This window comes from Manacus candei, unplaced genomic scaffold (genome assembly GCF_025592945.1).
Source record: "Manacus candei isolate 608988 ecotype Guabito, Panama unplaced genomic scaffold, ASM2559294v1 h1tg000061l, whole genome shotgun sequence".
Classification (NCBI taxonomy): domain Eukaryota; kingdom Metazoa; phylum Chordata; class Aves; order Passeriformes; family Pipridae; genus Manacus; species Manacus candei.
Window position 1 is genome coordinate 2,874,596 of NW_026138109.1, and position 21,042 is coordinate 2,895,637.

Here is a 21,042-nt window from a genome sequence, read left to right on the forward strand (position 1 = left end):
ATTTGCCTATTCTTCACTATCAGATAGCCACTGTTTAAAATTCAAAGCTTTTCTCAGTGATTGGATTATAAAAGCATTTCATAAATGGTTTGATTCAATACTCTAGGCTTGTTTAGTAAACTGTTTTACATCATATCCAGCTCCTTTCACCAAATGAAAAGAATAGAAATGATAGATACGTTGTCTTTAGTTGCACAGAGTTTTTACCTCTCCTGAACAGTGCTATTTCATGAATAAGGTTTCTCATTGAAAATTCTTCCTGTTGTAGTTTTTTTTTTCTTTTCTTGTAAGAAAGTTTTTGTTTCCAGGATGCATTGTTTATCCAGTGAAATTATGTTTACTAAAATGCTGTAGATGCACTTGTTTTAATCACTTATTGTGACCACACAGTACTTATTGTGATTACAGCATATTTTCCCATTGGCAGACAATGTGTATCTGTTCCAGTCAGTTCCTTGTAAACAATGGTACTTAAGTTTATTACAAGACCAAAAATCAGAGTGATTTGAATGTCAATCAAACTTTGTGTGCTATGAGATTAGGAAACAAAAGCTGTCTTGATCAGATTTTTTGATTACTTGATAAATTTAAAAAAAAAGATCTCAAAGAACTTTGTTCAGCATAGAATGGCATGGTAACATCTGCCATTTCAGCAGTACACATTTGTAAAAACTTTTTTCTTTAATATTTTGTAATAATGACACTGATTTCAAATGCAGTGAAAAGGAATGCTCTACAGAAGCAGTAATTTTTGCTAAAGATGATGCCACCTAATAAGTTTGAAAAAAAGATGTATATAGCCAAAACCTAGAGCCCCCTAATATCCCTCTTGCTGAAGCAGTTCACATCCTGTGAGTCCTTAAAGGAACTGAAACACAAATCCTTTAAAAATGCCTGATTTCTTCCCTACATTCTGATCACACTTTTCCAGAAGATGGGCAAGAGATGAAAGGTACAATTTGGAAAAATTCTTTAACTAGTATTCATCCATTAGTTTGTCACTGACTGACATGGGGAATGCACTGATACTGATAGATTAAGCGTGCTCAGGTAAGTTTTTTCCCCTGGAAGTCTGTTGCTTCCAAAACCTGCTTCCGTAAAACTGGACTTCTTAGTTACCAAGGCAAAGTAAACCTGTGCTAACTCTCAGATTGGTTCAGGAGCTGTTTTGGAGGGTATTAATTAGCTTGAGCCAAACCCACAATTTTCTGAAAAATTACAAGTGTAGGCAATCAAATTCCCCGAAGGCAAAAGTTTCCTAGCATTGTTAAATTTTCACATGGGAAAAATGGACAAAGTTCGTACTGTTCACATTTTACTTTAAACTTTATAAAAGCTTTCTAATGGTATTGCAAGCTGAAATTCCTATAAAATTCTTATTAAAGTAAATCTTTGTAATGGACTGTTATATTACTTGGGATTCATGCATCACAAACTTTTTTTCAGTCATCTGGGTTCAGTTAAGGGAGCACAGTGACCAGGTAAAAGGATGAATCAGAGTGAGCTGATTCACAGGCAGAAGAATAAAGTGTTTTTCACATAAGATTTAATTTATTATTTTGTGAGTTTGTACGTGTACAGCTGTAGAATCTCACGATTGTATTTCTAGTCAAAGATAAAAATAATGATGAACAGTACTTAGGAGTGTACAGGGAACCCTCCTCTATGAGATTCTGTGCATATCTTCTTATGTGAACCATCCTTTTGAATGCAATGGGCCTATTAGTTGGAATATAATAACTCAAATATATGTGAAAGACCAAGCTGTGTACATAACCCAAATATCTGCTGTTCTATTGCTGTTTATGAATTGTCACGCTGATTCTACAATGAAAATTATTTATCCTTACCTCAAAAAGGTGATCATAAGTAGATATTCTGGCTACTTGCTTTTAATAGGGGAATATATTAGCAGGTAAATATCTAGGGTTTTTTACATCAAGAAAATAATCAAAATAAAAAGAAAGATCTGTTCTGCTACATTGTTTTTGTTTGATGGCTAGTGCCAAAGACATAGCACCAAAAAATGAACAAGCTGTAATGACAGACAAGTCACGTATCTCTGAACAGAGTAAATATATAATATTTAGTCATTGCTTCTCCAGTCAAACTTCTTTTCCCGGGGAATGCAATGCCAAACACTTTCTAATTTTTTTCTGCTAGTACTGCTCTTGAAAGTATATGCTGAGTCACTTGCACCATCTGTTATCTGTGCACATATCAGCAGAGAGAAAATGTTGAGAAGTTTCTGAAGACATCTGCTTGTTTCACTGAGCTTACCAATTCAGTTTTTTTTTCCTTAAATCATATGTACTTACACACTTCCTAAAATATACTCTTCTTTCTTGCACTTCTTAAGAATTTGAGAACAGCAAAATTTTTAGTCTTCCAAGTCTCATCCCACCTTGCCTTTGTTTACTAGTTTTAGAAAACAAGTTATACTTAGGAAGAATAGCTGTGATAAGAAGTAGAGGTTTCACAGGGTAGTGCACTATGGCATGAGTTTTGAAACAGTAAATATTGCGCAACTTTCCCATTGGCCAACTTGATCATTCATTGTGAAATTCAAACAACTTCTTCAAAAGATGAAATGCTGAGATGATATTTTGCTGCGATTTCCTGTCTGAGATTTTAACTAATGTGTAATTCTAAGGTACTGTATGACACCAGAGGCAGAAAATTATTTAGCCTACTGATGGAAAAGTATATAAACTATAAATCTATATCAAAATGTATATATAGATTACTTCTTTGTGCTTTCTTCAACTTTTGAAGCCCCACCCCTAATTTTACATTTATTTTGTGCAGTAACTTCCTGTGACAATGCTAAAACCAGAGGGCTTACTTACGGAATGTCCAGCTGCCTCCATGGTCATAAATTAAAGGTGCCCACTTTTGATGGACAGCAGGGTAGGAATGGTTTAGGAGCTACCTACTATGTCCATAGTATAAATCTTGGTTTGGTTTCGGCACAGGGCAAGCTCATACCAGCTGCCTGCAAGGAATGGTTCCTCACCTTACACCCGCTCTAAAGTAGACCTGCTGTTGTTTGGGAGAGTGTTATGTGGCCACCATGCCACATGCCCTGGGCACTTCTAACAGTAAAACTATGTGATCCAAATTCTAGAGCTTGGAAATGCCTTGTGCTACTTTTTAATTTACTAGGATAGACAATAACTACCTATATCCTATGAAGACCTTTCTTCAGATGTCACTTACTTTCAGAAGAACCTAAGGACAATGGTTGGCATTGAATGATTGTGTCTGAGTGATAATAAGGCAAGCTCCTTTGGATAGGGACAAGCTACTTCCACATTTCTACTACAATTTTGAAAGATAGAGAATGAGTTCAAGATCCTTGTAGAAACCATTTCACTTAATTATTAAGTCAATCTTTGCTGCATGATTGTAAAGCATGCCCTTGCAAACTGACAGGACCATTTCTGTGACACCTGCAGTGACTGTGATGTGAAAGAAAAAAGGATCTAAAGCAAAAATGGGGAAACCATTACTGTTTGCAATAGTCTCCTTAGTACAAGATTTCTAAATCAATTTATATCTCAGTGCAAGGATATGGCTGAGGGAAGATAAGCTGTGTCTGAGAGAATGACTACAATATGGGAGTGGAAAAAATTTCCTGATGAAAACCTCCATAGACTACAGTAAAACACAAAACCCTTTCTTAATCCACTGAGAAAAATAATTTGCCTTTTATTGTTGTTCCTTAGAAGGTGCCATGTGATCTTTCTGTGATTTATTTCTTTTGAGCTGAAAAGTTAATATTACAAGCAGATATTTGTAGGAGTCTTGTATGAAATTATGGAACAAACCATAGCATTCTATGGTGAAGGAAAAGTCTGAGAAACAGATTTTTAAGAATCAGAAGCGCCCTGTAATTAATATATTCTTCAGGATAAGTGCAAAGATAATGTATATACTTATAGAACTAATTGCAAATGATCAGTGACCATTGCTTTCATAAATGTGAGGATTTCCTAATGTAATCAAGCTAGATTATGTAATCAAACCTTGGATAAATAGCTTTGGTATTTCTCACAATTACAGTCTTTAATAGTTTTTTCAAATTGATGTCATTACATTTAAAACTTTTTAAACTGATTACTGCTAATCTGGAAACAGTGATCAACCCATCGTCAACTAAGAAATTAAATGCCCTTTTTTATTAATTAGTAGTTGATTTTTTCAGCTCATAGAAGTTTGTGGTTTGCTTTTTTTAAAAAAAGCCAAGCAAAAATATACATTAAAATCAGAATGTGACTATTTGCTGAAACATTTAATGTGTATTTATGTAAATATTAATATTTAGGGGTATAGTATATATATTATATTATATTATATGTATTATATAAAGAAAAGCTGACTGTGTAAACACAGGATATTTTATTTTATAGAATGGGCTTCTATTAACTCAGGAATATTATCTGTGAATGTGTTATATAAAATCTCCTTCTGATGCAGGTGCAAAACTGCTTCTTATTAAAAAACTAAAATATCACTGTAGGCTAGTAGCAGAGGAATGGCCACACCTCACTTTTGTACAGCAAAGAGCAGCATATTGGAACAAGGTTGTGGAAAATTCCAACCTCCCACAATGAAACAAAGTTAGAGTTAGTCCTGCCAAACCCTTAGGTTATACAACACAAATAGGAAAATAATTAAATAATTATTATTTAATTTAGTAACATTGGTTGTAACATACGTGATGTATAGGATTTGACATTAGAATCAATGTTTTTTTAAGTGGTTTATATATGGAATAAATCATTGAACAACAGAAGTAACTGTACTGAAATCTGTACCCTCCACAATGGCATTTGTTGAACATGATTTAAAAAAAAATCCCCATACAAACTAAAAAGACCAATGTTTGCAACTGGTTATATAAGAACCGATGGATTATTAAGGAAAAGAAACAAAAAACCACTGGCAAGTGTTTTCAGCAACAAGATCCTCAGATAAATCAAAGTTGAATTCAAATGCTTTTTCACTAGCTTTTGGGGCTTTTTTGTCCTTCTTCTAAAGCCTTTGTACCTATCTGAGAACCAGCTGCTCAGGGTCACCCATTCACAAATGTCTGAAATGTGCCTAGCCTGTAACAAGGTCTCTAACAAACTACACAGTAACAGCTGATGCTGCTTGTATAACAAACTGGCCATTTGAGAGAGCTTTGACCTCTGCTTTGGATTCAGATCCAGTCCTGACTGACTGAAATGCTGGATCACACTTTGGCTTATATATGTACACACACATATAAAGGCAGCTATGTAGTTAAACATGTTTGTTTATTTTGTTGTACATTTTCATTTTTTTTCTTTTGTCATTACAGCTCATTTATTCCCTCATAGTACTTCTTAAGTAGTATTTATTTTCCACTTGCCTTGTTACCCTGTTAGGAGGAAACACTCTTTCTGTTTTGTTTATTCCTGCTTCTTCTCCACTTACGTTTTCTTATTCTTTCCTGAGACAATGGTATTTTACTGATAACTGTGATTCACAGACTTGGAAAGTACCTCAGTCATGAAATAAAATCCATCAGTGTTTGGATTAACTCAAAGACTAATGTAAAAATATAATTTTATAGGAATTATTGTAATTGAGATTTATCACACCAAAGGTATGATAGAAAATATTCGTAAGAGAGGATGAAGATCAGCTTTTATTTTTGTTAATATTTATAACAGTTATGCTGAAAAATACAGTTAAGGATCAAGATCCACTGTAAAGAGCCCTGCAAGAACTGACAGTTTGAGCTTACAGCCTCATGAATACTGTGACTTTAATAATGCTACTTGTAGCCTTAAAAAGACCTAGATATATTTCTTCTAGCACTCACTTTATTGTTTTTCCCATTATAATCTATATAAAGATGCAACTGCTAGAGAATTTGATATGAGTCTTGGGGAATTTGCATTAAAATACCTGCAGTGACCCACCCAGAAGGCAGGGAGTTTCTGTGGTTCTTTCATTTTTTGAGTATTTTTAAAGATCTGAAACAATAGGAAACTTATTTCCTCATTACTCATTGAAACGTACCTGATTCCCAGCTACCTAAGATAATTTTCATTTTAAAAATTTTTTAAGTATAGACATTCAAAACGTATTCCTTAGATGTATTTATGACACAAAATTTTGACTTGTGAAGACAGCAACAGCTCCCAAATCCAAAAAGATTTAACTTACAGAGAAGCCAATAATTTGTAAATTATTACCTGAGTGAATAAATAGTTACTATGTCCTCTTCAATACAGCTAGTGGCAGCTTTTTTTGTGGTACCAGTTATTTAGGCTAATTGGGGGTCTTGAAAGAGCATTTTAATAGAGGTAAGGCACAAGGGTAATTAGTAACCTTGGCAAGAGAGCAAGCCTGAAGCTCTTTTAGAAATAAGAACATTTGAGTAAAGCTTTTGTCGGTGGAAGAGAGACATAAATATTAGTATTTAATATATAAATTTTATATATAAATGCTACTTATGATTTTGAGATTCGTTGATGTTAGCAGGATTATTATTTTTGGTCTTGTATATTAGACCCTATACTGTATAGCTATGTAATTTTTCAAATGTCATCCCAGTTCTTTCTTCTTCACTTTGTTATTTTTTAAATTGTTCTCAGTTCTTTTTGTGTTTTCTCATGTGTGCTGCATGCCTGCAAGCACAGTTTGTTTCCCTGTTCTTTTTTATTCCTTTGGCAAGAAAAATAGAAAAACTTGACAAGGAGTCCCAGGGCTTCTTGGAATGTGTTAAGGTGTCTCTTTTTCTCTGGAACAGCCTCTTTGACTTTCTGCCAACACCTTTGCAGTTTTAAAAGCTTGTGAGTGAAGTGTCGTGTCCTAATCTCACAGAGAGAATGGAAAGGGGTAGCTTCACATCAGAAATGCAGGGCCTAGGTATTCACCTTTTTGGGGCGAGGGGCTGAGTTGCACAGAATGTGGCTATGAACACAGATGATGCAGAATAATCAGACATCTTTTTGAGATTATTCTTGTATAAACACAATATTACAAGAAAAAATCAGGATAAGCAGACATCGCAAGAAATAATACGGGGTTTTTTCTGTCCTTGAAAAGTGAAACAGCTAGTAAGGTGAATGTGGTCGTGTATTAAAACTGACAGTTTCAAAAAGAAAGAAATAACATAGGCCATAAGAATATGTTCATGCATATTAAAACAAAATACTGCCTTATTGTGCTTGGTAAGTCTGCGTGCTCAGCTTTTTCTAATTCATCTGCCATGGACTGTAAAATAAAATTGACCTTTAGTCTCCTTGTAATTAGATTAACAGCCATATTTAAGAATACAATCATGTATTAAAAATAGTCAATTTTATTTCATCTCACTGTGCTATTATCTGTCAGAATCACTGACGCTTTACCTAATGATTAATTTAGAAGGAATATCTCTTCTCAAGCATATAGGATACATCACCAGGCCCTTTTTTCAGAGCCAGCCCACTATACAGGTACAAACATATTTCTCCCTTCAGCTGCTTCCAGGCTCAGCCACCTGTCTCTTTTCTTGCAGAATGATTCCTGGGGAAAGCAGTATTCCTATGCACTCTTCAAAGCCATGAGCCATATGCTCTGCATTGGTTATGGAGCCCGTGCCCCTGTCAGCATGTCCGACCTGTGGATAACCATGTTGAGTATGATCGTGGGGGCTACTTGTTATGCCATGTTTGTTGGTCATGCCACTGCCCTCATTCAGTCTCTGGATTCCTCACGACGACAATATCAAGAAAAGGTAACCCATTTTCTCATAACTCCTTAACTTCTGAAACAGATTAATGGAATGTTTTAACTGTGGAAAAGGCTGTATGAGTTTACATGAAATAATCTAGTAGTGTCTGAATCCTGTGGCAGATGTCATTGAACACAAAGGAATTCAGAAGACTCCATAAACTCAATATATTTCTGCATGAATCCAGTTTCCTTAGAAAGTAAGATGTTCTCAATGTTCAACTTCCTTTAAACTCTTCCATGAAAACTCAATTTCCCTGGTTCAGGGAAATTCAGTGTAGCTTTGTACCCCCATGCTACACTCTGTAGGTACTTGATCTAGGTAGCTTGGAGCAAGGGCCTTGAGCTTGGTAGCATGGCCATGTCTGTACAATTTTCTGTTATTCCTTTGGAGTGCAGTTCAGGGATCACCTAGAACATGTCAAAAGAATGTCCTTTAAATGACAACGAGACCAAATCAATTAGTTTCATTTGTAACTTCCTCAGAGAAGTGCTCAGAAGAGGCCTTCATTTGCCTTGTAACAAATTGCCTTGTATTTTTTACATGTGAATCCATGACCTGTAAGGTTCTCTCCAAGGTCAAAAAGAACAGTGGCCAAAAGGTAGAAAAGTAGAGAGAGATTGGTAGAAGCGAGTTCTTTATGAAACAGGAAGAAAAAGGTTGTTTGAGTCCATGTAAGTAAGACTGGAATTAAAGAGACAGGAATGGGTACAGGGTGGGAACTTTCTGTAATAAGTAGTAATTAATGCTGTCAGTATAATAAAAATCAGAGACAAATGGGAATGAAGGTATGAAACTAGGAGTTAAGACTAGGAATGATGGTATAAGGAAGAAAGGATCAGAATGAACCTCAGCCAGGGACAATAAGGATGTGTGGAATTACTGAGGTGCTTAAAAGATGACAAAATTTGCTATTATAGAAAATGGGAAACTGGACAGGCCATGCCAGGGGAGAGATCAGCTGAGCAAAGTAGTGAAATCAGAGTTCACGTCAAAAATGAAGAAACACAACCTGAGCGATAGTATTTGGCATATGTCCATAACAAAGGCCAGTAAGGCAAACTGGGCAAAAAAGAGTGTGATGTAACACACACCTGGGGGAGAAACCTGGCAGATAGAGAATAGAGAAGAGAGTGACCCTGGCATATGCCGAGTATGAAGAGAAATGACCTGAATTTGCTGGACAAGAAGGAGAGAAAACTGAAAAAAATATTTGGGTTGGATGGATCGGGGCATTTTCTTTACAGGCAGGCAAAGAGGAAGGAAATGAGAGCATGTGGATGAAAAAACAGTTTACATTCAGTTTTGTTAAGCTCAAATTGCAACATGACCATAGGCTCAGTATATGAGAAACAGGAAGAGGTAAGGGATGAGCTGTATATTCAGTGACAGAAAAATTAGCTTGTGGCTGACAAAACAGCTGTTCAAAACAGAAGTTTGCAAGCAAGAAATTTCACACACTGTAGTATCATGAAACATAAGTGAGAATGAGCAGTTTAGAAAGAGAGGATAAGTGAGCATTAAAATCTCCAAAAACCTAAGCTGTCGGTGACCATATGAAACCCCCTTATTTCATCTCCATATGAAGTCAAGGGCCAATCCATGTAACCCAACTGGCTCGTTGGGTCTATTCTGCCAAGTGAAAGGAAAGTAATTTTACCCAAATGGGACATTTCTAGGGAGCTGTGGGACAGAAACATTATAAGAAGGGACATGAGGTATAACTACAGCTTCATTAGAGTTTAGGGTGAACATACACACACACTATACACAGATGTATGAAATAGAGGAAATGTCACTATCCACCTAAAAACTCATCTTAGTTGTTATCCTCAGACCTTGTTGGCTGCAGCATGGTATCATAATATTTTGAGCATAAGAAATATAGTACATATGTAAATATATCCATATATTGTAAACTGTGCAGAGTAAAGCCAGTTTCATTTGCAGTTTTGGTGTAAATTAAAACCCAGTAGCAGTCAAGCAGTATTGCATTTCTCATGTTTTCTCGTTAACAGCAAGCAAAAGTGTTTGTTTGTTTGTTCTCTGATTTTATAAACACACTTTATTAAACACTAGCATAGAAATATCTGGCATTTTTTAATTCCTTCGATTCTCAACATTTTTATTCCTCTTTTTAGTTTTACTTCTCACTTGTTTCCTGACTTCAGAGGCAAAAAAATAGCATGACATTGACAATCAGAAATGTAAGAAATGATCCAGAAATTGCATGTTTCTAGGCTTTAGAGAAATGTTTCTCTTTTGCTGAAAGCCCCTTGTAAGCTAGTTATTATGGACTAGAGCTAAAGGATGTCTTAATTAAAGAACTTTTTTTCTATTGATTTCTGAGACCCTGAAATTATACATATAATATCAGTTATAACAACTATACAGTCATGTTTGTATATTCTTAATCATTGCTTTATCAGAGTCAAATCATATTTGGAAATAAATTTTTGATTATAGGCTAAGAATTTTAAGCTATTTCTATATATTACTGATGAGTGTTTTATATTTGTCTTTACTCTGCAAACTAGATAAATAGGTATTTCAAAGATCAGTTTATGCTACCCATTTTATTGGCATATTTTCTAAAGTATTGGCAGATAAAAGTTGCTTATGTTTCACTTATCTGAGATTTGAGAAAAAGGTAAATCAAATCCCCAGCCACTGATTTCAGAGTTTTAATATAATACATTATCTATTTTTTGCCTAATGAATTGCTTTTTTTCTTCATCTGAAATTAAAAAATCAGGAGAGTGAGACTTGTTTTGATTTTTTGGGCTTAAGTTCTAAGATCAACTTCTTTTTTTAGACATATATATCTGTGGTTGGCTCCACTATTTTTCTTATAAGAATTACAGAAAAGAATGTAATTAGCACGAATTGCTAGGCAACATAGAATGATAGTGGAGGTGAAGAAAGAGGTTGTTATTTGATTCTTCTCTGAATAACATCATAAATGTGTCTGTGAAATATAACTAAAAGAAAAGGAAAGTTATGGTCCTTCTCACTGGTCCTTCTCGCACTGAAAGCAGCTAGAAGTGAAATATTAGCCAAAATATTCCTCATTCAGATCCTTCCAAAGCTCAGGGTATGCAAAACTAGAACAGGCATAGTTCAAAATGGAAGAACTAAGCACAGGAAGACAAGAGAGAGTTTTCATGAAGCCAAATATGTCAAACACCATCTAAGAGTTTGATCCGTCCCAAGGGTTGCATGCTGAGACAAATAAAAATATGACAAGGAAGCAAATATTGCTCCACATATTTACTGTTATGGGCCAAAGACATAATTTATAAGAGTAATTATAAGCCATCAAATGTAGAAGATGGGAAATAAAATTGTACAACTTGAAGTGGTACAAAAAAGAATGCATTGATACATTCTGGTCACTCTGAGGAAGTTCGTTTTTTTTTCTACTGAAGTAGTGAAACTGTTCTCACAGAAAAAAATACCTCTCAGATTTAATACATACCTCAGGTCTTGGTATCAGTTTGTGAGGGCCTAATACCTGACAAAGGAGAAAGATGTCCAAACCAGGTATACTCAATCCATATTCTCTCTTCAGTAAGAAAGTCTGACAGACCATTCTACCTTATAAAAGGACTGAATAAGTCAATAAATCAATGACATCTCAGCACTCTCCTCCCTGGCTTTGGTGTAAGTCAAAGATGAATGCAGTAGCAACTATAAGTTATTTTTTAAGTGACAACAGCTCTGACACTTTTTAACATCTAAGGAGTTATCACATCTCAAAGATATTTGCCTTTGCAAAGGTAACATTTATTTGAAAGAACCAGAAATGTGTATGCAGAACTTGTTAACAGTCTAGTGTGAAACAAAGAAGGCAAAATGAACAGTAACTTGACAAGGAGGTGAAGATCATTAGTTAAATATTTCTTCCTTTAGATGTTGGCAGTTCTTAATAGGAAGATGTTCTCCTAATGCTGTGAATGTCATTGAATTATCATGATTGAAGACAGGTTAATGTTTTCTCTGTTCCAGTCTGTCATGAGCGTAAAGTATCCAGGGACAACAATCTAAGAGAGTCAAGATTTGTAGTAGCATACCGGTTGTCTCTAGGCTTAAAGATTTTTAAACTGGTTTTAAAGAATATCAGGTATTAGCTGGGGGTGTTTTATTATTTTAATTAATTTTAGTGATCCATTTTCATTATGTGTATTTTGTTTTTTTTCTAGTAGTACTTGAGCAACCAGACAAGGTCTCAAAAACAGAAAAAGAATCAAACCACTTCTAGCAATTGCAAGTAATATAAGAGGCATAACAAATGGTTAATTCAACCATATATATATGAAAGGAAATGTAAAAAAAATTACAGCTGGCTCTGTATAGTGGATGCTGTCAGAGTCATGGGAAGGTATGTTAAATCATCATTAAATCTGTGAAAGAATTCTGGGTAAGACATCAACTTCCAATATCCCAAAGGACATCTCCTCCTAACTCCATAATCTGCTTTTATTTTACAGCCTTATTTATGGTTTTTTAGCACATCTTCAGCTAAATAAGTCTAATTCAAAAGGAGAAAAAGACCTAAATATACTTTTATACAGAGAAAAAGCAATTAATTGCATATAAAGTTAATTTAAAAGCAACCAGTAAGTTGTAAGTAGTAAGCAACTACTACACAATTGTGTAGTGGTATATATTTTTACATAGACAACATTGGGATTTGAAGCTCAGACTACTCATTTTTCACTTCATAATTATCTGAAGAAATATTTAAAAATTACTAACAGAGTTAGGGCAGGAGCTTTAGATTTTGCAGTGCAAGGCCTTGCCCCAGCTTTTCCAGTCTGTCCCTCACAGCTCCAATCTGGAGATCTAAACTGTTCATGCAGTCCATGAAGAGATACTTGATATGCACTGCAAGATGCAGTAAACTCTTGGGGTGCTTTGGACGGCCTCCGGGAGGCTGTCATATGTACTTGATCACTTTGTGCAGTGAGAAAAATGAGGTCCTCCCTTTAAAAACTGGGAAGAGAGACCACCTCTAGAAGTTTCTTTCTCCAAGCAGTTATTCTAGGGTATGGGCGGGGGGGGTTGTGCCATAGAGTAAGTCAAGACTTGGTAGCCACTCATTCATAGAATCATCAAATCAGCCAAGTTGGAAAAGACCTCCAAGATCATCAAGTCCAACCCTGTGGTTACTAGACCATGGCACTAAGTGACACATCCAGTCTCTTCTTGAAAACCTCCAGGGACAGAGAATCCACCACTTCCCTGGGCAGCCCATTCCAATGCCTGATTACTCTCTCTGTAAAAAATTTCTTTCTAATATCCAACCAAAACCTCCCCTGTCAGAGCTTAAGACCGTGCCCTCTTGTCTTACTGCTGGTTGCCTGGGAGAAGAGACTGATGCCCACCTGGTAACAACCTCCTTTCAGGGAGTTGTAGAGAGTGATGAGGTCTCCCCTGAGCCTCCTCTTCTCCAGGCTGAACAGCCCCAGCTCCCTCAGCCTCTCCTCATAGGACTTGTGCTCCAGTCCCTTCACCAGCCTTGTTGCTCTTCTCTGGACCTGCTCCAGCACCTCAATGTCCTTCCTGAACTGAGGGGCCCAAAACTGGACACAGTACTCCAGGTACTCTGTACTCACCAGCGCTGAGTACAGAAGAATCACTTCTCTGGTCCTGCTGGCCACACTGTTCCTGACACAGGCCAGGATGCTATTTGCTTTCTTGGCCACCTGGGCACACTGCTGGCTCATGTTCAGCTTCCTGTCAATCCAAACTCCCAGCTCCCTCTGTCTGGCTGCTCTCCAGTCACTCTGTGCCCAGCCTGTAGCGCTGCATTGGGTTGTTGTGGCCAAAGTGCAGGACCCGGCACTTGGCCTTGTTGAACCTCATCCCATTGGAATCAGACCATCCCTCCAGCTTGTCCAGGTTCCTCTGCAGAGCCCTCCTGCCTTCCAGCAGATCATTACAGCACCCCAACTTAGTGTCATCTGCAAATTTGCTGATGGTGGACTCAATCCCCTCATCCAGATCATCAGTAAAGACATTTCATAGAACTGGACTCAACACTGATCCCTGGGGGACACCACTATTGACTGGCTGCCAACTGGATGCAGCACTGTTCACCACCACTCTCTGGGGCCAGCTCTCCAGCCAGTTCCTAACCCAGCACAGGGCATGGGCTGCCAGCTTTTCCAGGAGAATGTCAGGGAGACAGTGTCAACGGCTTTGCTGAAGTCTAGATAGACCACATCCGCAGCCTTCCCCTCATCCACCAGGTGGGTCACCTGATCATAAAAGGAGATCAGGTTGGTCAGACAGAACCTGCCCTTCCTAAGTCCATGCTGACTGGGTCTGATCCCTTGTCCATCCTGTATATGCTGTGTGACTGCACTTAGGATGATCTGCTCCATAACCTTGCCAGGCACTGAGGTCAGGCTGACGGGCCTGCAGTTTCCTGGGTCCTCCTTCCGGCCCTTTTTGTGGATTGGCGTGACATTCACCAACTTCCAGTCATCTGGGACTACCCCAGAGAGCCAGGACTGTTGGAAAATGATGGAGAGCAGCTTGGTGAGCTCTTCCACCAGTTCCCTCATCACCCTAGGATGGATCCCATCTGGTCCCATAGACTTGTGAGGATCTAAATGGCTCAGGAGGTCTCTAACTGTTCCCTCTTGGATTACAGAGGGGCTATTCAGCTTCTTATCTCTGTCCTCCAGCTCCAGAGGCCAGTTGTCCTGAGGACAGCCTGTCTTACTGTTGAAAATTGAGGCAAAGAAGGTGTTAAATACCTCAGCTTTTTCCTCATCTTTGGTGACTATGTTCCCCCCCACATCAAACAAAGAATGGAGGTTTTCCTTGCCCCTCCTTTTGCTATTGATGTATCTGTAGAAAGATTTTTTGTTATCCTTAACAGAAGTGGCAAGATTGAGTTCAAATTGTGCCTTCATCTCTCTAATTTTCTTTCTAAATAACCTAATTACATTCCTAAACTCTTCCTGAATAGTCAACCCCTTTTTCCATAATTGGTAAGCTCTCTTTTTTACCCTAATCTCCTTCAAAATCTCCCTTTTCAGTCAGGTCAGTTGTCTTCCCTGCCAGCTTGCCTTTCGGCACACTGGGACAGCCTGCTCCTGTGTGTTCAAGACTTGCTTCTTGAAGCATGTCCATCCCTCCTGGACCCCTTTGTTTTCAAGGGCTGTTTCCCAAGGTACCCTCTGAACCAATCTTCTGAATAGGCTGAAATCTGCCCTCCAGAAGTCCAGTGTGGAGGTTTTATTGAAGGCCCTCTTTGTGTCCCTGAGTATTGAAAACTATTATTTCATGATCACTGTGCCCCAGATGGCCTCCAACCACCACATCTTCCACCAGCCCCTCCCTCTTTGTGAACAGCAGGTCTAGTGGGGCCCCATCCCTGGTAGGCTCATTTACCAGCTGGAGCAGGAAATTATCCTCTGTAAACTCTAGGAATTTCCCAGACTTCCTCTTCTCTGCTGTGTGGAGTTCCCAGCAGACATTCGGCTGGTTAAAGTCACCCACAAGAACAAGGGCTGGCAATTTTGAGACATCCACCAGCTGCTTGTAGAATAATTCATCACCCTCTTCATCCTGGTTGGCCTTCCCCCTGATTCTGATCCACAGGCACTCAACCTTATTGTTACTGACCTCGAGTTTTACAGCATCAAGAAACTCTCTAACATATAGAGCCACCCCTCCACCTCTCCTACCCTGCCTGTCCCTTCTGAAGAGCTCATAGCCACCCATGGCAGCACTCCAGTCACGCGAGTCATCCCACCACATTTCCATGATGGTGACTACATCATAGCTTTCCTGCTGCACGATGGCTTCCAGCTCCTCTTGTTTGTTACCCATGCTGTGTGCATTGGTGTACATGCACTTCAGCTGGGCATTCAGCCAGTGATGCCTCTGTATTTTCTTAAAGAGGAATGGGAGACAGCAATTCCATGTTTTCCTAAGCTTCAACACTTGGTTGTTAAACTGAAGGTGGAACAAGGCAGATACCAAGGTCTTGGCATGTTCATTAGTACTGCTTTGGTGCTTAGGAAACATTTCTGGAAAATTTTGGATATGTGTAACTATCTCATCTGTAAGTATCACGGATTTGTGTATTTTCACAGGGGTCTAGGAAATGGCAGTTCTGGTCATGATGGGAATTGATAGGAAAGGAAGAGCTTGGGCAACCCCAAGACCATATCACTATTTAACTAGGCTTGTAGCAGCTTTTGGTATATATATTATAAAACAAAGTATAAATATTCATATACATGTAAATATTTTTGTCAGGTGGAGCCTTGCTGGAGTCCAGATTCAGATGAAATATATTGAAACAGATAAAGAAGAGTTCCCATCCCTACATATTACATGCCATTTATAAAAATTTCTGAAAATTTAGTTTTCTGGCGTTTTTTTTCCCTTGAATTGGACAGATGTTCAAAATAGAAATTGAAGAACTTGAATTTAAGGCACACAGCTGAACTTGCAATACTGGAGTTTTAGAATGTTATTCCTGAATCTGGTCTGATCTGAGCAGCAAAGTTTCTCATTAAGTACTGATTTCTAAGTTCAGTAGGTTTTCGTGGTTTTCATATGGTTTTTAAAAATAGAAGTCTTGCTTTTCTGGTGCTGATAGTAGGTTTTAGAAAGTCTGCCAATAGCATAACACGAAAATGTTCTCTGACTCTTTACTTAAGAATAGTCTGTTTTCAGTTATAAACCATAATTTTAGCAATAGGTCATGTTATGTTCATACTGCTGGAGAAGGTGAGACACTTGGAAGATAAATCTTATATTTTCTGTACAGCAGTGCTACAGTATACTGGCCACCCCAAAGGAATAATTTATTTTGGAAAATGAGGGATGGTTTATTTTATCCTGGAGTTATACCTACTTGGGGGGAGGCAGGGGGGAGGGGAAAGGAACATAAAACAAAAGCTTTTTGCTAACTATCAGCTTGTATTTTTGCAGAGTTTTAGAAAATTCTCATCAATTTGCACAGGTGTATATCCTACTTAGCTATGCCATAATGCAGTAATTTAAATAGACAATTTTTGAAGTATGTTATGAATAATCCCATACAAGTATTGTTAACAGTCTTCTAGAGTGTCAGAACAGGACTAAGTATTGACTGTGCCAAAAGCAATATAGTCGTTGTAGGATTGTGAAGGAGAAAATTCCCTAAATGTTTAGGCATTACTGAGAGTTATTGCCTGATGCCGTATTTGTGGATTGTTTCTGGTAGTTCTGGTAGTTTATGCATTTATTTGGAAGTCCAGGGTGCCTTACAGTTAGAAAATCATCTGTAAATCTTGACTTTTGGATTATTTCTGAATCATCTTATGCAGTTTCAGCAACCATCAGGTCACAGGCTGCTAAATGGATAGATAAAGTATTCCTGGCTTCTGCAAGTAAATATGTAATAAAACATATTTGGTATAACTGAATAACAAAACACTCTGAAAGGAAAAAAAGTACACATCTGCGTTTCAGAAAAAACTTTTCAGATACTTCATTTCACAGGATGCGTATTGTTATTTAAAAGAACATGCACATAATAGAATGTGTAGGTACATTAATTCTTTCATTTATGTGCATTCTTTTAAATAACTTGATGCATAATTAAGACCATTGTGAACTCAACCCACTGGCATATAAATGAATATGTAAATACAGCCATGAGAGCCAGTGTGGGCTGCACAGAGACTTATTGAACATGAAAATATTTGTTATGTCAGGATAGGGCCTTTGCTACCATCACTTGCTGTCTCTTTCTCATAGTTGTCAATTTATGTTTTTAGTAATTACCTGAATTTTTGCTGCTCCTAGTTGTGATATTTAGTTTGACCTTGATCTTCCCAAATTTTGAAGTGAGAAAGAACAAAAGACAGTATTGCAACAAGTAAGGACAAAAACTACTTCCCCTCTCCTAATCAAAAATCAGAAGTTACCTTTAATGATGCAGCAATAACTAAATAAACATGTTTGTTTCTTTTCAAGTGAAACTGAACAGTATGTTTAGTTTGAGGGTAAGACTTCGGAGAGGAATGTAGATCAGTCAGAACATTCTCACTAGACTGCTCTCCTCTTTTGTCCTGATGCTTCATTATTGTGTTTCAGCTTCTCATCTTGCTGGGGTAATCGGGCTGGTTATTTTTGTCTTGTATCTCTGAAAAGACAATTGGTTCCTCCCAGTAGCGGGTACTGTGCAAGCCAAGTGCTCTCCACCCAGCTGCATCATACCTGTGCCAAACTGTAATAGACTCCCACTGCTTCTAAAATGACAGATGGGACTTTCTTTGATTTATTGCTGTGTTGTGGGTAATTTACCTATAAAGTGTTCTGCTGTCTTGCATTATGGATTAGGTTTCTAACAGTTTTCCATATGAAACTGCAGAGCAAGCTCATTACAATTTCAGCCATGTTCATGATGACTATATAAAATTATCTGTGAAGACATGAAGGTATACCAGAGCCAGATTTTACACACAATTTGCTTTCTTTTCACAGTAATTACCATAGGTTTTCACATTAAATAGATTAAAAAAAAAAAAAGGGAAACAAAAACCAAGGAACTAACTTGTGGTTTTCAAAGTCTCTGTTAAAATACAGCACAAGTTACCTTTTAGCAATACAAAACTCTGTGATTCACACCAGATAGATATAGCTGGTAGCAATTATCCCAGTTACACTAGAATTATTGTGCTTATGTCCTGTTGATGGGTAGAAGGAAATAGCAGTCAATATTATTAATACAATATTAGGAGTGAGAAAATAATCCTTGCTGTGAAGATTGGGTCTTTTTCCTTTACCTTGTTAAGGAAAAAGGGAAAAAAGTAGGATTGATTATTTTTATATTGACATTTAAATCATAATTCTCTCCTGACCTCACCGTGTTTCTTAATGTTCAAGTAATTAAAGCATGTCTACCTTGAAAACATGATAACTTATATAACTAAGACATGCAATATTTATAAATGCTTTGGAGTGCAGAGGATAGAAAAAAGGACTAAAACCTTCTCTCTGCGAATGAATGTTTTAAAAAGTTCTTTGTATTCTTTTGTGTGCTAAATTAACAGTTCAGTCCAAGTGGTTACTAACCTTGAAAAAATATTGTACCACTAATTCAAGAAACCTTCATTAGAAAAGAGATTCAGTAATGAATATAGAAGTAGAATGTTTTTATCCCCATGTGTTTTCATAAAATGCACCAGACCTATCTTTTCCAGCAATTTTCTGCAACCAAACAACAACAAAAACAAACAAACAAACAAGTTCTCTAAACACTAAGTGGTTACCACAGCATAATAAAAAAATAAAGTTTGGAATTAGGAAAATGTCACTTTCACATAAGCACCTATATGATCTTCTAGACAAAATATTTGTTCAGCAGATGCTTTTACTACAGGCAGTGCTGGATAGCTCCGTATATTCAGGCAGAGCTCACTGCAGAATTTAATGTAAATATAAAAGTAATTTTATAAAGTTTTGAGTAAAACACTGAGCCTTTTTTTAAAAGAAAAGTGAAGTCTTTGGGTGCTTCTTATTAGACATGTGATAGGAGCTGGTAACTAGGTTTAATGGAGTTAATTCCCCTGAATAAGATACCTCCCTATCCCTTTTCCTTTCTCAACATTTTTTTAGGCATAGGCCTTTGTTTTCACTGACTTTGTAGGGAATGTAAATAAGTGAGATGAGTCAGTGATCACCTGGCTGAAGAGTCCAGCTCTCATTGTTACTGTTTCACTCCTGCACAGCATCAGGTGTTTTTCAGCCCATGTTTGGGCATCATTAGGCAGCGTCAGAAGATGGATATGGCCTCACCTCAGCCAGGAGTACCACTGACACCAGAGGCAGCCCAAAAGGCTAACTTAAAGGAAAACTGAGGCAGAGAGCCCCGAAGATGACTGGGCAGTTTAACAGAGGTACTGGAAGTAGCAGGAGCCAAGGGATATGTGAAGTGGGAGGTAGGGAGACATGAAGAGAAGAGGGAACTGGGACTGCACCCAGGGGAAAGAGGATGACTTCTTGTACAGAAGAACTATGACGTAAGAGCTTGGAATGAGGGATTTATTGATGGCTGAGAAGAACCTCTCATTGGGCTACCTGACATTATTTGGAAGAAATCAGGGAATCATTTGGCATGCCCTCCCCTCTGATTTTTGGGCAAAGAGATAGAGATGACCCTTTAACTTCTGCCTGCATGTCCCCCCCACCTTGAACATCAGGAGCTTCTATATGTGGACAGTGCAAATAAAATAATAGAAAAGACCCAAATGATCAATGGTAATGATTACCTGGACACTATATCACATCACCCAGTCAGCCAGCCATGACATTTTGGGTTGCACGGGCAGAGACAGGATAGCAGCTGATAATCCCTGCTCCATCAGGTGCACCTGTAAGGCAGGCAACAGTACTTAATCTTCAAGCAGTGTTTCTAGAAAAAAAAATCTAAAGGGAAGTAAATGGACTACTATAAAAAAGGAAAAAAGATTAAAAACTGCAGTAGACTATATTGGTCCACTGATTTTAAAACAAAGCTATTAAAATCAGAGGGTAACTGACTGAAAAGCAATGGCACAATAAAACTAATCGTATATGTAACTCAGTAAATGAAAAGATAATTTTTTACTGCTGAAAGATTGAGGTTTAGATGTCTGTTCGCAAAATATTTAAGAAACAGACTCTTACTCTGTAAGAGTTCCTGATTTGTGGAAGATAGTAAAGAACAGTATAACCTTGTAAAATAGTGCCAAACTCAGAAATTATTTGGGACAGAATAAACCTCTCTCTTCCTTTTTTTTACCTCAGCTTCATTTTCTCTTGTAGTTTCTCAGTCTTTCCCCCAGTCCCCACGTCTCTTTTTAAGGCAGTCTCTGCATCTGGCAGAGGACATTTGTCCACTCCTTCCTCAAAACCCTCCACAAAAACAGTCTGTTTTGTGGGGGTTAGAGAAGATAGGACCCTCAGCTAAACCTTGCACCACACTTGCCATGGCAGAAAAAAGAGCTTTCATTTTCTAAATGTTTCTGTATCACTTAATGCCAAGAAAGTGAGAGCTTCCGGGGGGGATGGGGGAGAGGGGTGTAGTGGTGTAATTACATAGAACAATTTGAAAAAGCTGGAAAAAGGAGAAAAAAAAAGTGAATAATGAAAGCATTGTACTGTGGCATATTCATTAATATTGGGTGTATGCCGCATTGCATGTGACATTCAGATTTGTAGTACAGATCTGAGCAGAGGAGGGATCAATCAGGCAGGCTGAGAAAATGAGCTGTCCCTGTCAGCAGCGG

General features: G+C 37.6%; 1 protein-coding gene across 1 annotated transcript in view; it reads left to right on the forward strand.

Annotated features, from left to right (window-relative positions):
- The window catches only part of HCN1 (hyperpolarization activated cyclic nucleotide gated potassium channel 1), a 202,429-nt gene that overhangs the window by 121,975 nt on the left and 59,412 nt on the right, over positions 1–21,042 (forward strand). Inside the window, exon 4 of the mRNA XM_051804740.1 lies at positions 7,541–7,759. Coding sequence (XP_051660700.1) covers positions 7,541–7,759 — 219 coding nt within the window. The remainder of the gene's footprint in view (positions 1–7,540; positions 7,760–21,042) is intronic.